Genomic DNA, 23,476 nt, shown 5'->3' on the forward strand with positions numbered 1-23,476 from the left:
TGTGCAAATTTACTATATATGTACACATATGTGTAGAGCTTTTCATTCACGTTGGTACCTGGTCAGTTTGTTGTCAGTAAACTATCAAAATTTCATATTTTTTAGCCTCTTAAATACTCATGGTATCTAATTGTTAAGAAACAATAAGTAAAGAGAATACAACAAGAATTGATATCGCATGCACAGTTTCTTATTCATGGAGCTTCAGCTTTTATGCATGAAATATAGCAGTAACCAACCCATGATAACTTCCAGGCTGGTATACCTCGCTAACTGGAGATGCTGAGCTGGGCAACTAGCCACCTACAAGGTTTTATATTCGACACTAATCATCGAAGACTCGAAAGTGATAAATTTCTAAAAATGAAGAGTCCGAATAACATAAAATAAAAGAAATAGCAAGGGTTGATATGAATTGCTTGGATTCAAGCATATATTTTAAAGGGAAGAAACTTGTGCTAGATTCAAGTAAAACATTCAATGAGATGGATGTTAGAGAGAAGAAAGAACAAGGTTGATTTGGTTTCCCTTGCACACTCTCATGCATGGAGGGCAGGCTATCATTAGGAGGCTCTCACGTGGGATACTCATGGACGGACACAAGATTTTTAAGTTAGGGGTGAATTTAAACTTATAAAATTTATGAGAATGAACTTAAACTTAAAAATTTCAGAGGGGCAAAAACAAATTTTTAATAGACAATACATAGAAAAAATCTAAAATATATATGATAATTTTAGATTTTTATACAGACGACTGTCTCACCCGCTCCCGTCTAGGTCATACGCAATATAAATGCACATAGAACTTTCTCAAATTTTTTAACCTCAGTAAGTTATTGCCAAGTCAAAATATTAGTTCAAGCTTATGATTCAATAGTATTTGAAATTTTGAGGTGTGAATGTTTTGTGCCAGAAAAAGTGGTGAGTATACCAAGTGGGTTTGATTTGTTGCTCAATATCTCTTTTCTTGTATTTGGCACCTTTTGTTTAGCCACTCTTTAGTTATAATTTTACTCTATTTTGTTTGATGTGTTTTTAAACTATTTTTCTCACATTAGTCATTTTGATGGGGCTTTTTATGGTCCGAATATAGATATTAGCGTATCTGATGCTTTGAATAGGAAATTTCAATGTGCAACATTACAGGTTGGTGATGTTCAATTGTGCTTCATTTTTCTTTCTGCCTGTATTCTCTAATTTTTTCTGTCTTATGAAAACTCTGGTGCCCTTTATTTCAGCTGGACTTCCAGCTACCTGAGCGCTTCAAGTTGGAGTACTCAGCCGAAGATGAAGCCAAGAGGGAGAAACCTCTTATGATACACAGAGCTATCCTTGGGTCTGTTAAGCGTATGTTTGCTATATTGTTGGAACACTACAAGGGTAAATGGCCCTTCTGGCTTAGTCCCCGTCAAACAATTGTTTGCCCTGTGTCAGATAAGTCCCAGAACTATGCGATAGAGGTAATTTGATCTCAGAGTATGCTCCTTTTCGATCAATTGCCAACCTTATGGAATTTATGGTGCATTTATATATAATCATTGCATCTGCTATCTGATATTGTCTATTTCCTCTGTATTCTGCCTTGATTTCCCCTTGTTGGACACGATGTTATTTCTCGAGTTGCCGCAGCATAGTACATCCTTTGTCTCCCTCATTGGACAATTTTAAAACATTCATAAATTGTTAATGTTGTGTCCTGCCTGTATGTTGTTCTCTTAATCTTTTTTATGTGTGACTATTTGTTTCTCGACACATGAGAATTTTGTATGCTATTTTGGAGTTCCTATGAACTTGCCGAAATAGACATTTATTATGTTGTTCTGGACGATTTTTGAGAACAAAGCAACCGTTTGTGGGTGGAAACTATTGAAAGTAGGACTCTGCACTATTTTATGAAGTGTGGCACAGTAGGATCCATTTAGTTTATTGTCAATGAGTTGATTGCTTGGAATGCTTCAGTCCTTTTGAAGGGAGAAAATACTCAAATGTCATCTCTTATTTCATTTTCTTAGGTTCGGGATCGGATTCATGAGGCCGGTTATTATGTAGATGTTGATATGACAGATTGAACAATCCAAAAAATGGAGCAACTCCGGACATCCTCAATTACATCAAATTCCATTTTCTTACAGTCAACAAGTTATAAACTCTATTTCTACGCACGGTTATGGATTTAGGGGGAAGTGGAACCACACTGCCAGTGCTGATTATTTTATTACATTATCCTTTTTGACTTTATGTCTACAATCTCCAACCAGCTTGCTCTGCAATTTCCAAGTTAAGGTTTATATGTATATTTTGGAAGTAACCAATTTGTCCCCCCGCTTGTTTCTCGTGTCAGAACGCAGGTACGAGAAGCTCAGCTGGCACTATACAACTATATTTTGGTTGTAGGAGAAGTAGAAGTGAACAATAAGCAGGTTTGTCAAACCTATGCTTTCTGAATAGATTTATGTGCCTTTTTTAATAAATTTGCATACCTTTGCAAATGCGTGCCTCCTCGTGTGTATCGTTGCTGCTGATTATGATTCTCAAGTAAAAAAAGAGAGCTAGATGAATCCATGGTAACTGCGTTAATTGGATGCAGGTGTGTGTACGGGTGAGGGATAAGGCAGAACACAAAGCAGCATGGATGCACTTCTCCAACACTTGCAGGATGAAGCTGCTGCCTTCCATTAAGCATTTTACTTTGTTTTTTTTTTTATTCTGGTTTTCGAGTTCCTAATGAAATTGTTTGTGATTCCTTGATGTTTGAAGGGGAGTTACTCCCAACTTCTTTCATCCTTCACTGCATGCCCAGTTGTGGGAGTTTACTTTTTAATGAAATTGTTGGTAAAGAAAAAAGTTTCTTTTTTTGTTATTTCCCTTTACATGATGGAGTGGAGAAATAAAGACTCCAGGAATGCTTTTGGGTATATGCAAAAGTGACACTGCAATTCACTTATGAACATAAATCTTTAGGTAAACCAATGAAAGCACTGGTAGAGTGATTAATGCACTAAAGGACGGAACAAAAGGATCAGACTTGCAAACAACGTTAAAAATACCAATAAACTTGAAATATCCCATTGATTCTTTCCCAGTAACACCAAGGTATTTTTTAAATTACTTAACGCGTTCCCTCTTTTTTCTTGTCATCTTGAAAAAAAGTAGCCATGTGGACCAGTAAGCATTGATGAGTACCGTTTCACAATAAATGAGTTCGGAAATTATTCATTATTTTCACTGGAAATTTGGTCATGAGAGACAGCGACTTTCTCTTGGGTCCATTCAGCTGAAAAACATGGCTTCCATGTTAAGTTTCACTTCATATATGTAACAGTTTGACAGAGAGAGAGAAAGGGGATAAAGATTTTGCAAAAGGGAAAAAATGGGGAACATGCTGCCTTTCGTGGGAATGATAATGGTGATTTTAGTTCAAGTTAGCAGCATGGTGATAACCAAAGCAGCAATGTCTAGTGGGGTTAACAAATATGTTCTTATTGTTTACTCTAATCTTCTCTCCAGCCTTGTTCTCCTTCCTTGCTCCTTTGTATTCCACAGGTACAAATTTAGCTCGAAATCTTTGTTTCGATTCGTTTTTCTTTGTGTGTTTCTGAATTCTGAGGTTTTACAGATCTGTACGTCTTCCATGGACCTCCTCCAGCCTGTATAGATTGATCTTTCTACTTTCCTTGCTTGGGTTTGTACCTTCTTTCTTCTCCTGCAATTTCAAGATCACAACTATCATCTTTAATGGATCATTGTTCAAAAGAAGGAGAAGAAACTGAAAACCCATAGTTTTTTCACATCTTTATCAATGCAGATGTATCGGCCAGCTATGCGGATACGCAGGTATAGACTACAGTTCTCCTGCAATGGCAACCGCCATGCTCAACCTCATTCCAGCGTTCACCTTCATACTAGCCATCATTTTCAGGTTTTGCTTCATTTAGAGTTGGCTTATCACCTTATTAATCTGTAAAACTATACTCGAAATCTTTCCTTCTTCGTCATTCAGGATGGAAAAGCTTGAATGGAGAAGCACAAGCAGCCAAGCCAAGGTTTTTGGAACCATAATCTCCATAACAGGGGCATTTGTAGTGACATTTTACAAGGGACCAACAATTCTGAGACTGTCTCATCAGCTTCTTTCATCTCCACAATTACAATGGATCCTTGGGGGGCTTCTTCTTGCAATTGAAGCTTTTATGACTTCTGCATGGTATATTGTACAGGTATAAATACATTATCCTAACAATGATATTATAGAGATATAAATACAGTATTCACTGGTTTTCACCCTTTGTGAATTCTGCAGGCAATGGTTCTGAAAAAGTTCCCTGCAGTATTAACTGTCATGTTCTATCTTTGCTTCTTCAATGCGATTCTTTCGTTGATATATTCGTTGATTCTAGTCAGGGACCCCGTTGCTTGGAAAATAAGGCCTGGTATAGGCCTGTTTGCAATTTTATACTCGGTAAGCATACTATAGTTGTTACTTAAGTCACAGATCAAAGGATTCATTACATGGTGTTGTTTATGCAGGCGATAGTGGCGACTACGTTTCGAATCAGCTTGTTTTCGTGGTGCCTATGGAAAGCAGGACCTCTCTACGTTTCTATGTTCAAGCCGTTGGCCATTGTCATTGCAGCCGCTATCGGCATTGTGTTCTTGGGAGAAGACCTTTCTCTGGGAAGGTATTTGAATAAATTGAAGCATCAACATGTGCTTTAAATGGTTCAACATATTATGGAAAGTAGGAACTAATTGATGGTTAATTGTGGATTGGTTCCATTGTAGGGTAATTGGTGCAGTGATTATAATGAGTGGATTTTATGGTGTGCTGTGGGGAAAGGCTAAAGAGGAGAGTTTGGGATCAGCAAGCCATGAAGTCCCTTTCCTGCAAAGCAGGACAGATGATAAAAGTTCTTCTGTATAAAGAAAGGAAAAGGTGGTAGTAAATCCAACAAAGCAGTCCTACTATACAGTTACTTTAAGATTTTTTAAGGTATTTGTATTCGGTTCGTTTAGCGTTTGTGAACATGTTTGTTTAATTTTCGACAACCACACTCTTTTTACCCTTTTGTTTGCAAGCCAATAGTAAATTATGTCACTAGCCCTTAAGCTCTTTAGGCTTCACAGCTTGAAATCCAAACTTCATATGGTATTCAATTTAATCTATATTCTCACCAATATTTAAAATGTAAAAACAAATACAAGTAAAAGGAGAATCGGGTAAACTCAATGGAATTAAACTCAAGCTCATTTCCAACATAGTCTCCCATATTAGTCCAATAAACCTGCATATAAGAGAAGATAATCCTCACAGAAAAAAATGGGAAACAAAGTACATATGACAGCAGGCTAGGACTAGGACTAGTCGTGGCTTGGCTTGAAGGTGTTTGTTTCTTGGGGAAATGTGTTAGCTCTACTGTACGGAAAGTATCTTTGCATTTCAATCTTTTGTCTGTTTCCAGGGATTTTTGTATGTAGCTGCAGCTTTTTGCCCGGAATGTCGTGTTGCCTTTACCTGTAATGAAATATCTTTGCATTTTGATTCGTTGGCCTGGTTAAAGCACATGTTTCTTCTACTGATATCTAAAGTGATGCTTAAAACCTGATATACTTCATCAATTTGTTCAAAATACCTTCATAAAGATTTTGGGGAAACAAAATAGGAACTACAAAGGAATGGATTTAAGCAAAAGATGCTGTTGGTTTTAGCTTTCAAGCGCTTCTCATCTGTCTTTGGTCTATGGGTTAACATGATGCAGGTGAATGAACAATCATCGATCAATATTTTTGTACTAAAAAGATTAATATTGGAGAAAAATGCGATATAGAGATAGTGCGAGTTTGATCCTCGTTTTCAGTCATGATTAAGAGTATTTATAGTAGTCTTTAGTGTTTATCAGTCATAGGAATATTATAGTTATTTGTAAGTCAAACAAACTAGATAGATCTAATAATTATACTTTGTGTTTTGTTGTAATGCATCATATGCATGGGTTTTTTTATCCATTGTGGTTGACCCTAAGCCCTTTTTTATACTCTATTTCGAAGCTGTTAATCTTCCCTTGCTCCTGGTTCATTGCTTTGTTTCGGGCCTTTGCTCAGATATCGAGCATTCCGTACTGGCCTTCCCATAAGTCCACTACTCTGAAGAAGCCAAGAATCTAGCCCAATAAGATGAACAGATAGCAGCCTGGAGATGTGGTTTACTTTTGATACACATCTTCTCATTAATTCCCAACATGGGGTTTGCAATATTGTACAAGATGCCTGTTTTTGTAGCCATGTAGTTTTCTACTTACAATGATATGTTGGCCTGGTTAAAGCACACGTTTCTTCAACTGATGCTTAAAACCTGATGTATTGATAGGGATGACAATGAATCAGATTAGGGTCTGTCGGAATCCGTTGGATTCGGATTAAATTGCCATCCCTATATACTTGACTTCAATTTGTTCAAACAACTTCCCAGATGAAGATTTTGGAGAAACAAAACAGAAACTACAAAGGAAATGGATATTAAGTACAAAATGCTGTTGGTGGCCTTACTTGAAGGACTTTTTTTTTATGTTTAAATTAATCAAATTGGGTTGAGTGGACCATTGGTGCTTATTATCATGCTTTAGACGTAGGGCCTTTATCAATGTCTAGTACAAAGCTTCATCCCAGTGAACCCCATAAAATCAAATACCATTTTGATTGTGGCTGTTAATATATGAATAGTAGTACGTCTACATCTCCCCCTCTACTTGGAGCCCTAGAGTCAGTCACCCGAGTCGCTTTTTCACTCCCCAAGTACCTTCACCCACACTTGAAAGGCTAATCCAACTAGCTGTCTTCTCACAAAACAAAGCTTAATTTCTGTCTTTTTTCACAATTGCCCGCACATTACACGCCAGCACGCGGCCAAACCAGGGATTCTCTTCTTCTTTTGTCGTCTCCATTCATCGGCAGAACCGAGGGGGAGATGGTGCTGATGACGAGAGAAAGACTAGCTGGTGAAATGGCACCGTTTACGGCGATGGTGATGATGGAAGCTTGTACCATAGCACTCACTGTTTTAGCCAAGACAGCCATAACATCCGGAATGAGCCCTTTTGTGTTTGTGGTTTACACCAATGCTGTTGGATCTCTCTTGCTACTCCCTTTCTCCTTCATTTTTCATCGGGAAAGGTGCCTTCAACTGCTGGAATCTCTCCTCCATCTTTCTTTCTCCTTTTTGTGCACTCTTCCATTTCTTTATCTTTGTTTCTTTGATATTTGCAGAGCAGACCAGTCGCTCTTCACCTTCCCTTCCTCCAGCGTATATTTCTTATTTAGTTATTTTTCTGATGTATTTGTAGGATAGCTATATCTCAGAACCTTGCATTCTTCTTCTTCCCAAAACCACATTTTTCTTGGCGTTATCTCTTTCAGTTAAGGAAGAAAAAAAGAAGGAAAACTCATGATGATGATGACAACAACACATGCATGATTCATGGGAATGATAGTAATAGTTATATTGTTAAAATTAGCTCTCAGTTTGAATGTTTATTCTGATCCCTATATTTTCTTGTTTAATATTTTAATCCTTAACACTTCATTATCTTAGTTGATATTTTTATATGTACTAAGATATTGACATTTTATGTATAGTGTCACTCAAGCTGATGATATAATATATGACATATCACCTAAGTTGATGATGTAGTATACCGTACATATCATATCACCTAATATGATAATATGACATGCGGTATGTCATCAAAGATGATAACATGGTATATGTCACGTCACTTAATATGATAATATGACATGTAACATATCATCTAAGATAATGATTTGACATGTGATACATCATCTGATGTGATGAGGTGGTATGTAAGACATCAATAATTAAACACACGTGAAAGTGTAATGTTAGCCATGTATTGAACACAAACCATTTTGACTAAGAATTTAAGATTAAGATGCACCAAAAATAATAGGACTAAAATAATCATTTAAATAAATATTGATACTAATTTAAACATTATTAATAATTAATAGTAACTAATAAGTAAACAGTTTCCAAAAGTTGGCTGACGTTTTCATTATCATATAGGAGGAAAAAGCCCGATTGGAGTAGCACCAGCAGCCAAGCCCAAGTGATTGGCACCTCGGTCTCGATTATCGGAGCCATTGCAGTAGAAGTATACAAAGGCCCATTTATACAAAAATCCTTCTTCTTCCGAGGCAACCACCATCAACTTCAACAAGAACCCACATTTTTGTGATCTACTCGGCGCCGGATCGTTTGGTTCTCGGCGGTGTTCTCCTAGCTGCCGCCTCCGTATCCGTTTCAATATGGAATATCATTCAGCTTGGGACTGTTAAACTATATCCACAAGTGATGAAAGTGGCCTCGTTTTACAGCTCGGTCGGGACTCTCCAGTGTCTGGTCTTCTCTCTGTTGATGGAGAGAGACATAAACGCTTGGAAATTGATACACAAACAAGACCTTTTACTCGTTGTTTCGACGGTAAGGATACAGGAAAACCTGAAAATCTGCTAAGTAAACTTCATTTAACGACGGATTCAATGACATCAAATTGTTTTATAGGGGGCCTTTGGCAGCATTAACCGTAGCAACGTTCATTTAGCATGTACACGAACGAAAGGCCCATGTTCAAGCCATTTGGGATAGTCTTTGCCACAGTTTTTGGTGTTACCTTCTTCACAAACAGTATTCACTATGGTGTTTCAGAGCTGGTTCGTGTAGCATTAATTAGGGATGGTCATGGGCAATGCAATTGAGACTTCTGGTGTATGGATTCATAAATGTCCATATCGGGTGTGATAATTAAATTTTAGGATAAAGTACACAAATGATCTTCCGACTATAGTACATTATTTTATTAAGTCTTTCGATTATTAAAAGTTACAAAATAGTTTTTTTGACTATAGAGTATTGTTTTGTTAAGCCCATCGACTATTAAAAGTTACAAAATGATCACTCGACTATTCATATATTTTAAACTCGTCATGTTCCGTTAAAAATTTGACAGTATTCTGAGTTCATTGTTAACCCACTGACTGTGATCTAATAAAATTTGATCATAGACTCTCAAACGATTATCATATCCCAATCATCGTATTAGCATTCATATCAGACGACCGATAATTTTTTAATAGAAAATGATGAGTTATGAACATAATGAATAGTCGGTGACTATTTTTATAACTTGTAATAGTCGAGAAACTCAACAAAGTAACACTTCATAATCGAATGACTATTTTATAACTGTATAGCGTTGTGTTTGAAATTATACATGATATTTAAAAATTCGACCTTGCTCCCCAACTTCCACGGCTTCTTGGTCCAACGCCATGTATATTCGATTTAAATTTGACGGGTTTTGATATATCATGAATTGAACGCATAGGATTTTTGTATAAAAGATGGATTCGGTTGAGTTGGGTTAATGTATCAAATTGATTTGAACCTGATAACATGATTATGAGTATTTAGCGAGCGAGTTGATCACGAGTTAAGCAATGCTTGATTCGACTCGAAAATTGTTCGACTTCTACTTGATTTGATTCGGTACTTGATAAGTTCGATAAAAATCTTATGAAATCTCGTAATACTATATAGACCTTAATATAAACATAAATTAACAAATTTAAAAGAAAAATGATCAAAATAGTGTATGAAGCACATGAAAGTAACAATTCATAAATATACCAAACTAATATATTACAACCAAAGTAACAATTCACAAACATATTAAATGAACATATTACAACTATTCTTGAAAAAAAGGGTTTAACAATACATAATCAGTCCTAAAAATAAGACAATCAACATCCTAAAAGATTATAAAAATGACAAAATTGCCCATAAGTCCATGTACTTTTGAAAAAAACCAATGTCGTCCTCCTATTATTATTCCTCTCAGTATGACCCTGTAACTCGAAAACAAACTCAATATGATTTGTTGACCAACGTTTTCGCGAAATGCTCACTTTCAAACCTTAATAAACTTATATTTTCAGATTTTATGGACTTTAGTATTTTATTTGACAAATGTGTGTTATGCTTCTAAACCAAACCAATACCAAATTAGACATTGAAAGGTAAGCAAGCAATCAAGCAAAAGCAAAAGCAAAAACCCAACTTTTTCTTGACGTTCAAGTACATGTCTCTCAGTTACCTGTCTCTGTAATTTTCTCCAACTTAAAAATCTCATCTTTTCGTGAGCTTTTTTGTCATCTGTTTATGACACCAACCCATTTCCTCATATTCTTTGTCCTGTTGTTTGTTTCATGTAGTAAAAGCCGCCGTTCCGATCATCGAACGGAGATAAATCCGGCCAAGGAGACACAAATGTCTTTAGGTTTGGTCTCGGCATGGAATTAGTTCCGGAGAAGCAATCCCAGAAATCATACCTATCCTTGTACGTTGCTCTGCTACATGTGATAACTAGTTCATTCGTGAAAACTTGCATGGGCGGTTTACATGAAAATTTCAAATTCTCATATAATTTAAATGGTTTTTTGTATTTGTTGTTGATAATAAGATAAAATCGTGTGTCCCTCTCTACAAACTGGATTTCACTTGTTTAGGTTTCATCATGTTACTTGCCAGGGACTTATAAACCAGCAGAGTACTGGCAAATCGACGATCAACGCCGGCACCGACGAAGAGACGTTCATCAGTTTTTAAGCTAAAGGAGATAGAGGCGGCGACATGCTCTTTCAGTGATGAGAATCTTCTTGGGAAAGGAGGATTCGGCCGAGTCTACAAGGGCACCCTGCCAACAGGAGAGGTATACGTTAACTTTCATAATGTTGTTTCGGCATAGAATCGTTATGGCAATAAGTACATTTGTTTTCTTTCTGTATTCTGATCAGGTTGTTGCGATCAAGAAGATGGAGTTGCCGCCGTTCAAAGAAGCAGAAGGAGAACGCGAGTTCCGAGTAGAAGTCGATATCTTGAGCAGACACGACCATCCGAATCTGGTTTCGTTGATAGGTTATTGTGCAGACGGGAAGCACAGGTTTCTAGTCTATGAACACATGAGAAAAGGGAACCTGCAGGATCATTTAAACGGTCGGTTTTCAACTCGAATCCGTTTCCGATAAAGTTCTTCGCCTATTGAACATTTAACCGATATCTAACTGCTCGAATAGGGTATGGGTGAAACGAAATGGATTGGCCTTCAAGGCTGAAAGTGGCACTTGGTGCAGCCAGGGGACTTGCTTATCTCCATTCTAGTTCAGCTGTTGGAATCCCAATAGTTCACTGAGATTTCAAGTCCACCAATGTCCCTCTAAATGCAACCTTCGAAGCAAAGGTAACCGAAACATGGTACATTTTCACGGGGCACTGAGATTAGAAAACATTCATAACGACGACTCGATTTTCTACTCTTCACAGATATCGGATTTCGGACTGATGCCAAAGGGTCAAGAGACTTATGTGACGGCCAAAGTTATCGGGACATTCGGATATTTCGATCCCGAATATACATCGGTATGCATATTCAGGTCACGGAACTATCGCACATCTTTTCTCCACATGACTTTACTCTTTTTTTTGTGACAGACCGGGAAACTAACGTTACAAAGCGATGTTTATGCATTCGGAGTCGTTCTTCTGGAGCTATTGACTGGACGGAGAGCGGTCGACATAAACCAGGGGTCAAATGATCAAAACCTTGTACTCCAAGTAAGGCACATATTGAACGACCGGAAGAAGTTACGCAAGGTGATCGATCCGGACATGGCTTGAAATTCATACACGATTGAATCTATAGCCGTGTTCGCGAACCTGGCATCACGCTGTGTCCGCATCGACAGCGGAGAGCGACCCTCGATGCCGGAATGCGTGAAGGAACTCCAATCGATTTTCTGCACAAATGCAAAAGGCCTGGGTGTGGGTTTCAGGATGGGTTGAAGTTGTATCATATGAACAATAAGGATTCTAATGAAGAATATGAGGAAACATTATAACCATGGGAAGTTGATAAAGACGCATGAAAAGAATATGAAGGGTTTGGATTATTGAGTCAAAATAATTGATTTTTCAATACCATCGGTTGAAGTCTTGAAGAGTTTAAGTGTGAAAATTAATAGGGTATATTATTTAAATGGTCACTTTCATTTTATAAATATTCACTTGTGGTCATTAATTTTTAATTCAATCCTTGAATTTTAAATATGATGCTACTGTGTGACTTCAGGCCTGCTCCTTCCGGCCGCTTGCTCCTATGAATCCCTTAGTTCAGCATTCGAACAGTCTAAGTGCATGTGCAAGCCTCTAGGCTCTCACTTCTTTCTGTAAAACTCTGCATGGTGATAATTGTTCTCCACCTCCCTTTCATGATTGTGAACATCATAAGCCCTAAAGGAGTCATCTTTCTGGAATAGGCGAATAGCAATGGAAAATTTTGCTACCTCTACCATTTTTTAGATCAATTGGTTGGTAATGAAACCAGTACAAGTAGGGGGAAGTGGATTATTGTTTTGATTTACTGGAAATCTTGCTTTATAATCCATTTACAGGTACTCTACGTATATATATGTTGGGCTTATAGTAACGTTTCTCTTTGTGAAAAGCAATAGGAGGGATTTCATCGGCAGTGCACGTTGCATGTAACCAATGATCTTACTATCGAGTGTGGTAAAGATCTTTGATACTTGTACGAACCGATTGACCTCAGTAGTTAAGGAACTCGATATTCTTCTTAAAGGTCACAGATTCAAACACCGGTAAGGATACGAGAGATCATTACGAGAACCTTTGAACATATATTGTCTAAGCTATATTAATTAATAAAACTTCCATTTTTCCAAATAGCAACGGATCAAGATTCAACAGTTGAAGTGGAAAGATAAATATTATGTACATTTGTTCTCACCACTGCTTTGGATTCATCACTACTGCCCCTGCATGCCCACCCCTTTCTTTTTCCCTTTGTCGTTAAGTTGGAAAAATATTTTCCGAGGTGGGATTTTGAGTTGGACTGCATTTGAGATAATTGGATATTTTGGCACCTTCCTTTGCATCATGTGCGACTTGTCAGACCAAAAGTATCTACATAAACATCAACTTCATAGGTATATTATATACATACATGTGTATGCATGTCTGAAAATTTACATACAAAAAGAAAGTCCTGATGTTTAAAAGTGATGGTGTTGTTCGTACCGATCATATAATTATACGATTTTACGTCGAATGCCTATCCTAGACTGAAAGAACTCCCTTAGCATCCAGAGAATTTATATGAGCTGTGTCATGTGAATCATCCCCAGCCGAAACCTCCGATCCCGTTGACGTACTAAAAAAAGAATTGTAATAATTGTCAGTGTCACCAGTAGTAAATTTACAAACATTAACCTCCATATCCTTATCAGATTTTGAGCGAGCTGGTCCAACACCTTTAAAATCCTTATCAAACCTATATCTACAGCGATCAACTAGATGACCAAGTTTACCACAGAGTTAACACTGGTGTCGTGGTCTTCCTTTATACTCACCACCACATGGATCGTTACCACGGTTGTTACCACTCTGAGCACTTCACTCCTAGACCGATAACCGCCAAAACCTTTATCACGGTCATGTCTGGCCAGATTGATACCGACTGGCAACTTGGCTAGACCCTGAACACGAGCTTCAGCATATATGAGAACTGAAGTAACTATGTCAAACGTATACGATTCACGATTGACAGTTATCGCAGCAACAAACGATTCAAACTCATACGATAAGCCATTAAGCAAAGTGATTATTTGCTAAACCTCTGAGACTGAAGATCTACTCGTAGCCAATAGGTCACAAATCTCCTTGATCTGTGTAGCATACTCACGAATCGACAGATCCCCTTTTCAAAGAGAACGAAGCCTACCATGAAGACTCGTGACCTTGGTAGTAGTGAGCTTTGAATAAAGTTTCATGACCGTACCCCATATATCCGATGAAGTTTGAGCACCCACCAACTGCGGCAAGATCAATGGACTGATGGTAGACAATAACCACGACGCAAAAGAGTTATCTTGCTTCTTGAACTGTCGGTAGGAAGGATTGACCACCAGTTCACCATTTTCATCAAGAATCGTATGTGAAGGAACGACCACAGAACCATCCAAGACACTTGATGGTACTTGTAAAACACAATAAAAGAAACGTGAAAAACAATTAGAAGCAGTGAATGTGGGCATCAAGACACTTGGTCTCGCTCCCTTACTCTTGTTCAATTTATATAGCCCAAATGCCTCTCTAAACCAACATAAGAGTTTGGCCCAACTTGAGGTAACAGGCAAAAAACAAATTCAGTTAGACAAACTGAAATCTCAACAAACACAACTGCAAAACCACTTGAGGCGCAGCCAAACCATACCAATACTTCAATATTCACCCCGCTTCTTGACCTCTGACCAAAAAAAAAAAAAACAGACCGCTTTTACTTTGTTTAGTTAAGCAACTGTGAAAGGTTTGATGGGGACATTTTCCTTTGGTTTAAAGTGGCCAATGGAGTGGATGAAAATGGCAAATGTATGTCTTAGTATTCAGATCACCATTAAAATCCTCAACATATCATTCTAGCTTTGATTTGGGGCCAATGGCTAAAGAGAAAAGTCATCATTTCAAAAGGGGTCTCCAATTTTGTCATTGCCATCATATAAAGTCCAAATTGCTATGGAGGAGATATGAGACATTATATACCTTAAACAAATTTCATGGTTCGATTTATGGTGTTGTGAATGAAGTAGTTTGAGTTGAGAGAGTAATCTTTGTAATGTACGTCTATAGTACATGTTCCAAATCAGTCGATCAATGAATCGTATAGTTACGATTATACCAAAAAATGAGAAGAATATAAAGAAAAGGTTGGTAAAATAATTGGCCAGATTCTGGAGTAGTGCAAAAGAAATTTTGGCTTTTAGGGCTGAACTTAGGATTCCCCCACTTTAAAGCATCATGTTCTTAGATAAAATAAAAAAAAAAAGGAGTGGGCATTTGTGTTTTTTCAGTTCAAAGATAAAAGAAGAGATGCATAACCTTTCGACCCTTTTAGCTAAAATATATTTAAAAACTACAAATTTTCTTGGCTAATAATTACGCCATTTCATTCTAACAATTGTCGAAAATATAAAGCTGTAGATTAATCCAACACCTGTACATGTACTGAAAATCACATCATAAACCAAATAATTTAGTGTAAATTACACGTTTAGTGCCTAAAGTATCAGTTTTGATCCAATTTGATACTTAAATTTCCATTTTTCAAAATCATAGCTAAAGCTTTTGTTTCATTTTAGTACATGTTCAAAATTTAACATCAATTTTTGAATTTTTTTAAAAAAGTTTAGGTACTAAAAGGAGCAAAACTGATAGTTTAGGAGCTAAACACGTTAAGTTTTTAATGGTAAGATACTAAAATGAAACAAAAACTAAACGTTATGTATGATTTTAAAAAAATTGAAAATTTAGATACTAAAACGAATCAAAATTGATAGTTTAGATACTAAATGTAGTTTAACCTAAATTTTAATGGCTAATTTCTATTTTTGACATTATGTAAAATCAAATTACAATTTAACGTCTAATCTGATTATCTTTTTATTGATTGATTGGATGCATTTAGTTTTAACATATATCTTGATAAAAGTCCAAATCCACGTCTCCCACTTAGCTTCCACCGATGGCGGAAACACAGGATTTTATTCGAAGATTCCCGACTTAATTTATTCCAGTTCAATTTTAATTATTTTATTTCAACATCAAAGTTTCCTCTATTAATGGAAAATAATATATATATATATATATATATATATATATATATATATTCCCCAAGTTAAATGAGAGTAGATCCAAGAGAGTAGGATAAAACTGTACTGGTGAAGAATTGTCACCTAGTACCAGATCTTCTGTCACTGTGACCCATGGAGGAAACTGGGCACACAAACCTTTTTTCTTTTTCTTTTTTGAGTGATAAGGTTTGCAATTTGCATGGCCATTAGTTTAGTTTGCCCTAGCTAAAATGCATGGTTACCTTTTGGTAAAGGGCCATTCTATTATCTCATGCAAGGCAAAAGACGGTGTTATATATAACCTATGTCGGGGATCAAGGGCTAAATGACAACTTGAATGGACATTTTCTGTTTGTAATGTCACAAGAGAACTGCCATCATGTGCAATTGCAATTCAATATTCGCAGATGAAAAAAGGGGATTGATTTTCACGCCTTGGCTTTTATAAACAATGTCCATCTCACTCTACCCCCACTTCCATGTATTGGTCTCCTTTTATCACCCATTTAAATAAGTTTTAACAGTTAAGAGTTGGAAGCTCTTTTAATATAAAACTTATATTAACTTTAGATACTTTATTATCTATAACTCGATGATATGAAGAGAATATCTCTTGAAAGAATTTCTAGTATCAAACATCTTTCGAAAAGTTAAGATCTCTTGATATGATTTTTAACAGACTATCAGATCAAATTTACATTTATCTGTAAGTAGTTATCGTAATCCTACACGTGAAACTTGTATTATGGTTCACTATAAAATCATCTCATATTCACTTTTATACTCCTCTTTATGAAGACGCAAAACATAGATACCGACTAACCATTCAACCACTAACTACGACTCCCATCTAAACCAAAAATTAATAATAACCACATTAATAATAATCATAAATCATTTTATTCTTATCAATAAGTATCAATTAAACTATGATTCTATTGGCAGTTGGGAGACACTTAAAGAAGGAAGGGAGGAAACCAGCCAGGCAACCATGTGGCTGTCACGATAGCCAACTATTAAGGGGATGATGTTCATAGATGAACCGACTTTATTGGCTGCGGGGCCGAGTCCTAGTCCCTTCACTCAGCGTTGCCACCACAAAATTCCACTGAAATGCATTCATTTTCTTCATCGGGATACAGTTAGGAATGTATTGTCAATCACGTACTGACGCAGAAAGAAAACAATATGAAAATAAATAATTACATTTTACATATAAGCAAATGATTTGATTATTGTTATTTTCATCCACGAATCAAACGCATACAACACGCTTGAAAAAAGGCCCCAAAGACCTTTCTTCTCATGTGTTCGGCCAAACAATGGCCATGAAAGAGGGTTCTTTCTTTCTTCTATTTGGAATTTTTTTAAAAAAATGAAAAAAATAAGAGCTATTCACACGTGTTACATCACGCACACGATCACCACCGGACGAAAAGCCCAGTGCTCGGACACGCGTGCGTCACACATACCAAATAGGAGTGTACACACGAAAACCACTCAAAGAAATCCAACAAACAAAATATTTATTCCTCCTCCTCCATGTAGCTGTGCGTTGCGAAACCGAAATAGAAAAAAAAAACAGGCGGATGTTGAAGTAAAACGATACCGATGGCCTTAGATGGGGGAAGCTTTGCTTGACTTTTCTGATGAACCGTTCAATCCCTAACCCGGCCTAACCTGCCCTGTCCCGGGTGGACCCGTCGGCCATCTCTCTCTTTCATTCAATAATCGATGTAGGCTTTGCAATTCAAGTCCATCCCTTCCTTATTTCAAACCTCCTCAATCCCAAACATGGCCCTCTCTATCTCTCTTTTCCCCTAATTTCTCACACAACTAACCATTATTGTTATTATTTAACAAATTCCCACTCCCTTGGGAAAATGCAAACTCGCCAAACCTCATTCCACACATACATTAATAAAACTAGATAATCTAATATTATCATTCCGGTCAATTTACTCACAAAACCCTCCAAAAAAAATATTGAGGTTTTCTAGACATCTTGGACCACCGTTTTTAATCTTTTATAATTTCCCCAACTCCCCACACCCCCCTTACTCGGAGCTTCCTTTGTCATCATCTACCCACAAGCAATTATTTAATTTCCTCCTTTTATAAGAAGGTGACGAGGAAGATGAAAGTGATGAGTCACTGGACCTTGTTCTTGGCCTGATCGTTACGATTTTTGGCGGTTTCCTCCTACCATTGTCAACTATCAGTTCCTGCATTAACCGGTAGCAGCTATGGATTTTTTCCTGCAAAAACAAATGGATATTTGTCCAAGTTGGAATACAAAACGTTTCTTTGTTAAACTGAGAGAATTACGACATTTAATTACACATTAGTTGAGCATTGAGCTTACTCTGCTTAGTCCATTACACCATAACTCGGCATGTTCAGGATTAACGAGGGACAAGTTTGGGATGTCATTGGCAGCACAAAGGACCGCTGCAGCAGCAATGCTTGACGGCCAATACTCAAGAAAGCTGGCCTCTGTTCACAATTAGCAAACAAGTTTCTTTTTATTCGTTCATTATGGATATATGAAAAATGAAATAACTAGACCTTTGATATTGGACAAGATGATGTCCGTTGCCTTTGAAATCAGAAACCCCAAAAATGTTCCTGATGGATCGACCTTACAAGCAAAAAAATCAATGAAACTTAACGGCGTTACTGATCGTAGCCTCCAGTCCAGAACCGTGAGAACAAGCAGTTCCATTCTGCGAATTGTTTTGGGTTCAAAAATATATTTGGCACCCTCCACCTGCATAAAGAGCAAACTAATTAATGATCATTCAATGGAATTTATAAAACAAAAAAAAAGACAACCCTGAAAAAGTTTTAACAAAAAGAAATATACCTGAAGATCTAAAAGAGATGGAACAAGAGGTTCCTCCATCTTGGCCGCTAAAGATATGCAAGCAACAGCTAAAAGTTGCCATGGCCACCCACTAGTTAGCTGAAAAGTGTTGAAAAAAAAAGGCATCTCGTTGTTAATCAGCACAGCTCATCATAACGTCAATAATAAAACAATAATGAATAACTAGGGTGAATTATATGCACATTTACTGAGTTCATTAACAATACACACACCAACTGCCGGTCAAAGAAACAAGAATAATATTATTATATTCCAGTATAACTTTAATGAAAGTACATATATACATGCCATCATAAAGAAAAATATTACTACTACAAAAGTCTTTAAGGAAAGGTCAATAATTACGCTTCAGTAAAAGTCTCCTATTGTAGTAAATGCAAAGGCAAGCCACTGTTAGATTCAACAAACAAACAAACAAACAAAAAAGTCTAGCTATTCTTAATTATTTATTTGATACTCAAGTCTTTTTCAAATGTTTTATCGACCTTGAAAAGTGAAACATAATTGCACTGAAGAGTCAGAGTTTTAATTACTCAAATTATCATTATCCAGATAATGATTATTAATTTACTAATCAGTGACGGGAAAAAAGAAAACTCACCGGCAAGCGTCGAGAATATAAAAACCGATCCAGGTAGTTGACGGAAAGATACGCCGTCAAAGGCTGGAAATTATAGAATGCTTGTACCTGCAAACAAACAAAAAGATAATTTTAAAAGCATTATTGATTGGGGAAAAAAAGGTGAAATGGAAAAAGTTGTAAAGTTGGAGCCGCCAATCGATGATTCATCTCCGTCCATCGAACGGCTTTTATTAGATCTCTTTACTTCGGTTTTGAACGCCTAGCATACAGAGTGCTTTTTAGCGAAACAGTGAAAATTCTGCTAACTTGCGCTAGCTGTATTTTCGTAATATTCAATGAACAAAGATAGTCAAAGTACTGAGGTACAGTTTTAGTCAGTTCACCTTCAGAATCCATGCAACTGCTTCTTCTCGAGCCGATGCGTCGAGAGACTGAGACTGAAACCGAGCCAAGTAATCGCATCCGGGAACGAAGTTTCTTTCGTGTTCGATAAAGCCGGCGATAGAGGATTCCTCGAGGCACAACGCCAGAGAGTCAAGCTCAGACGAAAGTGCCGATGATTCGCCGGAGAATACCTCGTCTGAGTCCTCACCGCAGAGTAAGTCGCTGAAACGATCGGAACAGTTCACCGACATGTCGAAAGTGGTAATGATGACGATAATATGGATGCCGGCAATCGTGGCCGTCGATTATGCCTCATCCTCTCTCCATAAACGTCGTCGATTTAGTACTAAGCGACGACGGCGTTGTTAAACAATCGGGTGCGCGTGTGCTTGTGCTTGTGGTTATCGAGGAATAGAAAGGAGGAGGAAAGGGAGAGAATCGGTTTTGGATCGCAGTTTTTGGTAGTTCGATTCCATCAGTTAGTTTGAGATATAAATATCTGAGGTTTTATTTGTTTATTTATTTATTTTGTATATTTCTTTTTTTCTGGGGTTTGGTTGGTTGGCCGGTAAGAGTTTGCCGGGCAAAACGGGGATTCTTTTTTCGGAAGGTAATAAAGAAGTTATCGGTTTGATTTTTTTTAAAATATTTATAAATAAGAGTCAGCAGAATTCGATTCGAAAAATTAAGATTTTTAACTTGATTCGATTCGAAAAAAATTGAATTTAATTGATTTTGAGTTGTAATTTCATAAACTCAACTCGACTTGAAAAAAATTTCAAATTCAAATCGAGCTGAAAAATGCAACTCAAATAACTCAAAAAAATTAGTAATTAATAGATTTATTTTCAAGTTTGAGTCAATTCCTTAGACTTTGTATGATGTATGAAAAAAATGGGAAGAAATATATTTATATTGCATATATGGTTATAGAAAGTTACTTAAATAGTAATCAAATAATATTATAATATTATAAATATTTATAATTAAATTTAAACAGAAATTCAATTGACTCGATTCGACTCGACTTAACTCGAAAAAAATTCAAATCAAGTATGAGTTGTAAAATATGACTCGTCAACTCGAATAACTCGAATTTTTTTAACTCGACTCGATCGAACGCTCATCCCTATTTATGAATTATATTAGATTTTAAAAATAAAAATTATATTTAAATTTCATAAACATTAATATTTGATCTATTAATCGATTAACTTAAGTTGAGTGTTATATAAATTTAGTATATAAACGATTCTTTGAATTTATTTTTATACTTATGTATAAATTAAGAAGGATATTCAAGTAAGCATATACCTTGAATTATATAATATATTTTTTCTCATTATCTCGTGAGAAGTAAAATTCCAAAACGAAAAAAAAAATCATATAATATCTAAATTAAGTATATTCAAGAAGGATATTCCAACATCTTTTAGAAGGGGTCGGATGTGCCTGCTAAAGGTGTAAGAGTTAGTTGGAAGAAAATTTGTCTCATAAAATCTGAAGGGGGATTGGAGTTGCAAGATGTTGGGTGTTGGAAAGTTTTGTATTGTGCAACTTATTAGAAAGCTTTTTGATAATGAAGGTTATCTCTGGGTGGCTTGGATGTACTCCTATGTAATTAGGAATGCTGACTTTTGGCAGATGGAAATCCCTACAAATGCTAGCTGGAATTTCAAACACTTACTAGAAATCAGGCCTGAAGTTGCCCACCTCTTCTCGGGTCAAATTTGTGATCTGAGCACGAGGCAAGTCTGGGATGATTTGCGTGCTATTGCCCCTAAAGTACCCTGGCACCACCTGATCTGGTTCTCTTGGCGCATTTCCAAATTTAGCATTGTAGCATGGATGACAATGCTAAATAGACTGCCTACTCGGGTTAGGCTCGTGCATATGGGCTTAACCATTGAAACTGACAAAGTGCTTGTTGTGTGGCACTGTGGTAGAGACAATAGAACACTTATTTTTTTAGTGCAACTTTGCTAAGGAGCTATGGGATCCATCCTTGAATTGTGTGGCATTAACCGAGGAGTTAGCTGTTGGGACAGTGAGCTGGCCTGGGCTGTTCGATTTTTTAAAGGCAAGTCTCTCATTGTACGGGTTCTAAAGCTTGCTTGGACTAGTCACATGTATGACATTTGGACGGAAAGGAATAACAAATTATTTGGTAAAAGGAATAGAGCCAAGGACGATGTGATGGATGACATCAAGCAAATCATTCGAATCCGCCTGCAAAACTTGGCTTTTAGCATAACATAATCGACCAATGTTGCTCTTTGTGATAAATGGGGAATTGCTTAAGCAGAGCTTGTTCTGCTGTTTTCTTTTCTTTCGCAACCTGGGTTAGCTATGTTTGTTGTCATGGCTTTGCTTAATAGTGTTGTTTATTGACTTTGTATCTTGTAGCAGTTTCCTGCTTCTTGGGTAATGAAATAGAATTATCCACACAAAAAAGTATAATCTATCAAATATGTAAATTAAATAATATTATAATTTAAATGATTCTACATCCTCTAAAATATTATAACAACAATGATATTTATATTTATTGAATTAAGATTTTGTTAAAAAATATTATAATAATAAGAATAACTACACCAGATATCACTAGATTTTGGGCGATACATCATTTATATTATTAGACTTTCAATTATTTTAATTATAACATCAAACTTTAATTTTGACTCTAATCATATTATTAAATCGTTAAAATCCAAACGACACAATTACATGAACAAAACAATGTCGTTTTGTTGTAGCTATTGATGCCCCAAACAATGTAGTTTTAGTTGTAAAGTTTAAAAGATGTATTAATTTTATCATTAAACTTTTAAACATTCCAGTTATAGGCATTGTACTTTTTCGACCATTGTTAGCAGTGAATCATCGACCATCACAATTGTCATTCGTGACAAAATCAATATTAAAACGTTGACATTTCCTTCCTAATTTTTTTATGATTATTTTTCATCAAATATTCTCAAAATCGATGCAGTTAAACAAAAAAATTATCATTTTTCGTAATTTGAGGATTTTTTCATATTTGAGAAGTTTAAAATGTTTATTTAAAAAATTCAATGATATAAACTATTCTCTACTAAAGTTTAATGATATTTAGAATAAATTTATATCATAATAATTAGATGACCCTTTTTCTCATATGTAATGGGATAAGGGGGAGGCATGATAGTATGCTGCCCCCAACGTTAGGTTGAGAGCAGCTTCCTTGAGAGACGTCTGGATTATGAAATGTCCTCCGTAGGACTCGATCCCACGACCACAAGATTAAGAGCCTTGTGTTCTACCAACCGAACTGGACGGGCATTAATTATTGTGTTCTATCACAATAGAACTTTCTAAATCATATAAAACTAGGAATGACAATAATTGGGGGAGAGCTTCGTCCGAGCCTTAATTATTTAAACATAGAAAATATGCAACACTGTTGCATCCTCGAAACCAACACAGATTAACCAATTAATTCAAACAGAGATAGTTGTATCTTGCCACAAATGCCAAATTTAGCAATGTCCCATCCTCCCTCGTGTAGTCACACAATGATCATATAAATAATGACTCGATTTTAATATCTGCTCTGCTCTGATTTGATGTTTTTGCTTTTAGTTTAACATATGAATTTTGTAAAATTAATGCATGTGATGATGTGATATTCTAGCAACTAAATCAACACGAATCAAACGGTTTATGTGATTGAATGGATGATTGTTATATGTAGAGGTTCACGTTCGAGTACGAAGTTTTATATATAGACTCATTATGGGGTGACCCTCCAAACCAGTTTACTCCATTTGTAAACGTTAGAATTCGAATTTCTAACCTTAC

At 36.3% G+C, this 23,476-nt stretch overlaps 3 protein-coding genes and 2 pseudogenes across 4 annotated transcripts; 4 read left to right on the plus strand and 1 right to left on the minus strand.

Annotated features, from left to right (window-relative positions):
- Window positions 1-196: 196 nt before the first annotated feature.
- Window positions 197-2,079, plus strand: LOC120184705 (threonine--tRNA ligase, mitochondrial 1). The gene is made up of 5 exons (XM_039189097.1): window positions 197-259; window positions 916-923; window positions 1,061-1,148; window positions 1,241-1,462; window positions 2,015-2,079. Exons 1-5 carry the CDS (start codon window positions 197-199, stop codon window positions 2,069-2,071), a joined length of 438 nt encoding a protein of 145 aa, XP_039045028.1. The 3' UTR covers window positions 2,072-2,079.
- A 1,215-nt stretch (window positions 2,080-3,294) lies between these two features.
- Window positions 3,295-4,924, plus strand: LOC120184695 (WAT1-related protein At5g40240-like). 2 transcript variants are annotated; one of them, XM_039189089.1, is made up of 7 exons: window positions 3,295-3,545; window positions 3,619-3,717; window positions 3,772-3,921; window positions 4,003-4,219; window positions 4,303-4,461; window positions 4,530-4,681; window positions 4,785-4,924. In XM_039189089.1, the coding sequence occupies exons 1-7, from the start codon at window positions 3,373-3,375 to the stop codon at window positions 4,921-4,923; spliced, it is 1,089 nt and encodes a 362-aa protein (XP_039045020.1). In that variant the 5' UTR covers window positions 3,295-3,372; the 3' UTR covers window position 4,924. The 2 variants fall into 2 exon arrangements, with proteins under 2 accessions (XP_039045020.1, XP_039045021.1); XM_039189090.1 differs by having other exon boundaries at window positions 3,298-3,545; window positions 3,619-3,684; window positions 3,808-3,921.
- Window positions 4,925-6,963: 2,039 nt separating this feature from the next.
- On the plus strand, window positions 6,964-8,771 carry LOC120184707 (annotated as a pseudogene).
- Window positions 8,772-10,344: 1,573 nt separating this feature from the next.
- LOC120184689 lies at window positions 10,345-12,034 on the plus strand (annotated as a pseudogene).
- A 5,768-nt stretch (window positions 12,035-17,802) lies between these two features.
- LOC120184702 (cyclin-D1-1-like) lies at window positions 17,803-20,189 on the minus strand. The gene is made up of 6 exons (XM_039189095.1): window positions 19,633-20,189; window positions 19,268-19,354; window positions 18,646-18,744; window positions 18,348-18,549; window positions 18,145-18,275; window positions 17,803-18,037 (listed from the first exon to the last, which is right to left on the minus strand). The coding sequence occupies exons 1-6, from the start codon at window positions 19,882-19,884 to the stop codon at window positions 17,837-17,839; spliced, it is 972 nt and encodes a 323-aa protein (XP_039045026.1). The 5' UTR covers window positions 19,885-20,189; the 3' UTR covers window positions 17,803-17,836.
- Window positions 20,190-23,476: the final 3,287 nt, after the last annotated feature.

This window comes from Hibiscus syriacus, unplaced genomic scaffold (assembly GCF_006381635.1).
Source record: "Hibiscus syriacus cultivar Baekdansim isolate YM2019G1 unplaced genomic scaffold, ASM638163v2 tig00112926_pilon, whole genome shotgun sequence".
NCBI classification, from domain to species: domain Eukaryota; kingdom Viridiplantae; phylum Streptophyta; class Magnoliopsida; order Malvales; family Malvaceae; genus Hibiscus; species Hibiscus syriacus.

Bases quoted from the DNA above. Each gene is read 5' to 3' on its own strand.
- LOC120184705 (XM_039189097.1), top strand. From the start codon at position 197: ATGGAGCTTCAGCTTTTATGCATGAAATATAGCAGTAACCAACCCATG. The intron at 1,149-1,240 runs GTTGGTGATGTT...CCTTTATTTCAG, and splicing joins TTCAATGTGCAACATTACAG to CTGGACTTCCAGCTACCTGA. The intron at 1,463-2,014 runs GTAATTTGATCT...TCATTTTCTTAG, and splicing joins CCCAGAACTATGCGATAGAG to GTTCGGGATCGGATTCATGA.
- LOC120184695 (XM_039189089.1), top strand. From the start codon at position 3,373: ATGGGGAACATGCTGCCTTTCGTGGGAATGATAATGGTGATTTTAGTT. The intron at 4,462-4,529 runs GTAAGCATACTA...TTGTTTATGCAG, and splicing joins TGTTTGCAATTTTATACTCG to GCGATAGTGGCGACTACGTT. The intron at 4,682-4,784 runs GTATTTGAATAA...GTTCCATTGTAG, and splicing joins GAAGACCTTTCTCTGGGAAG to GGTAATTGGTGCAGTGATTA.
- LOC120184702 (XM_039189095.1), bottom strand. From the start codon at position 19,884: ATGTCGGTGAACTGTTCCGATCGTTTCAGCGACTTACTCTGCGGTGAG. The intron at 18,745-19,267 runs GTGAGTTTTCTT...AACACTTTTCAG, and splicing joins TATATTCTCGACGCTTGCCG to CTAACTAGTGGGTGGCCATG. The intron at 18,038-18,144 runs GTAAGCTCAATG...TTGTTTTTGCAG, and splicing joins GGTGTAATGGACTAAGCAGA to GAAAAAATCCATAGCTGCTA.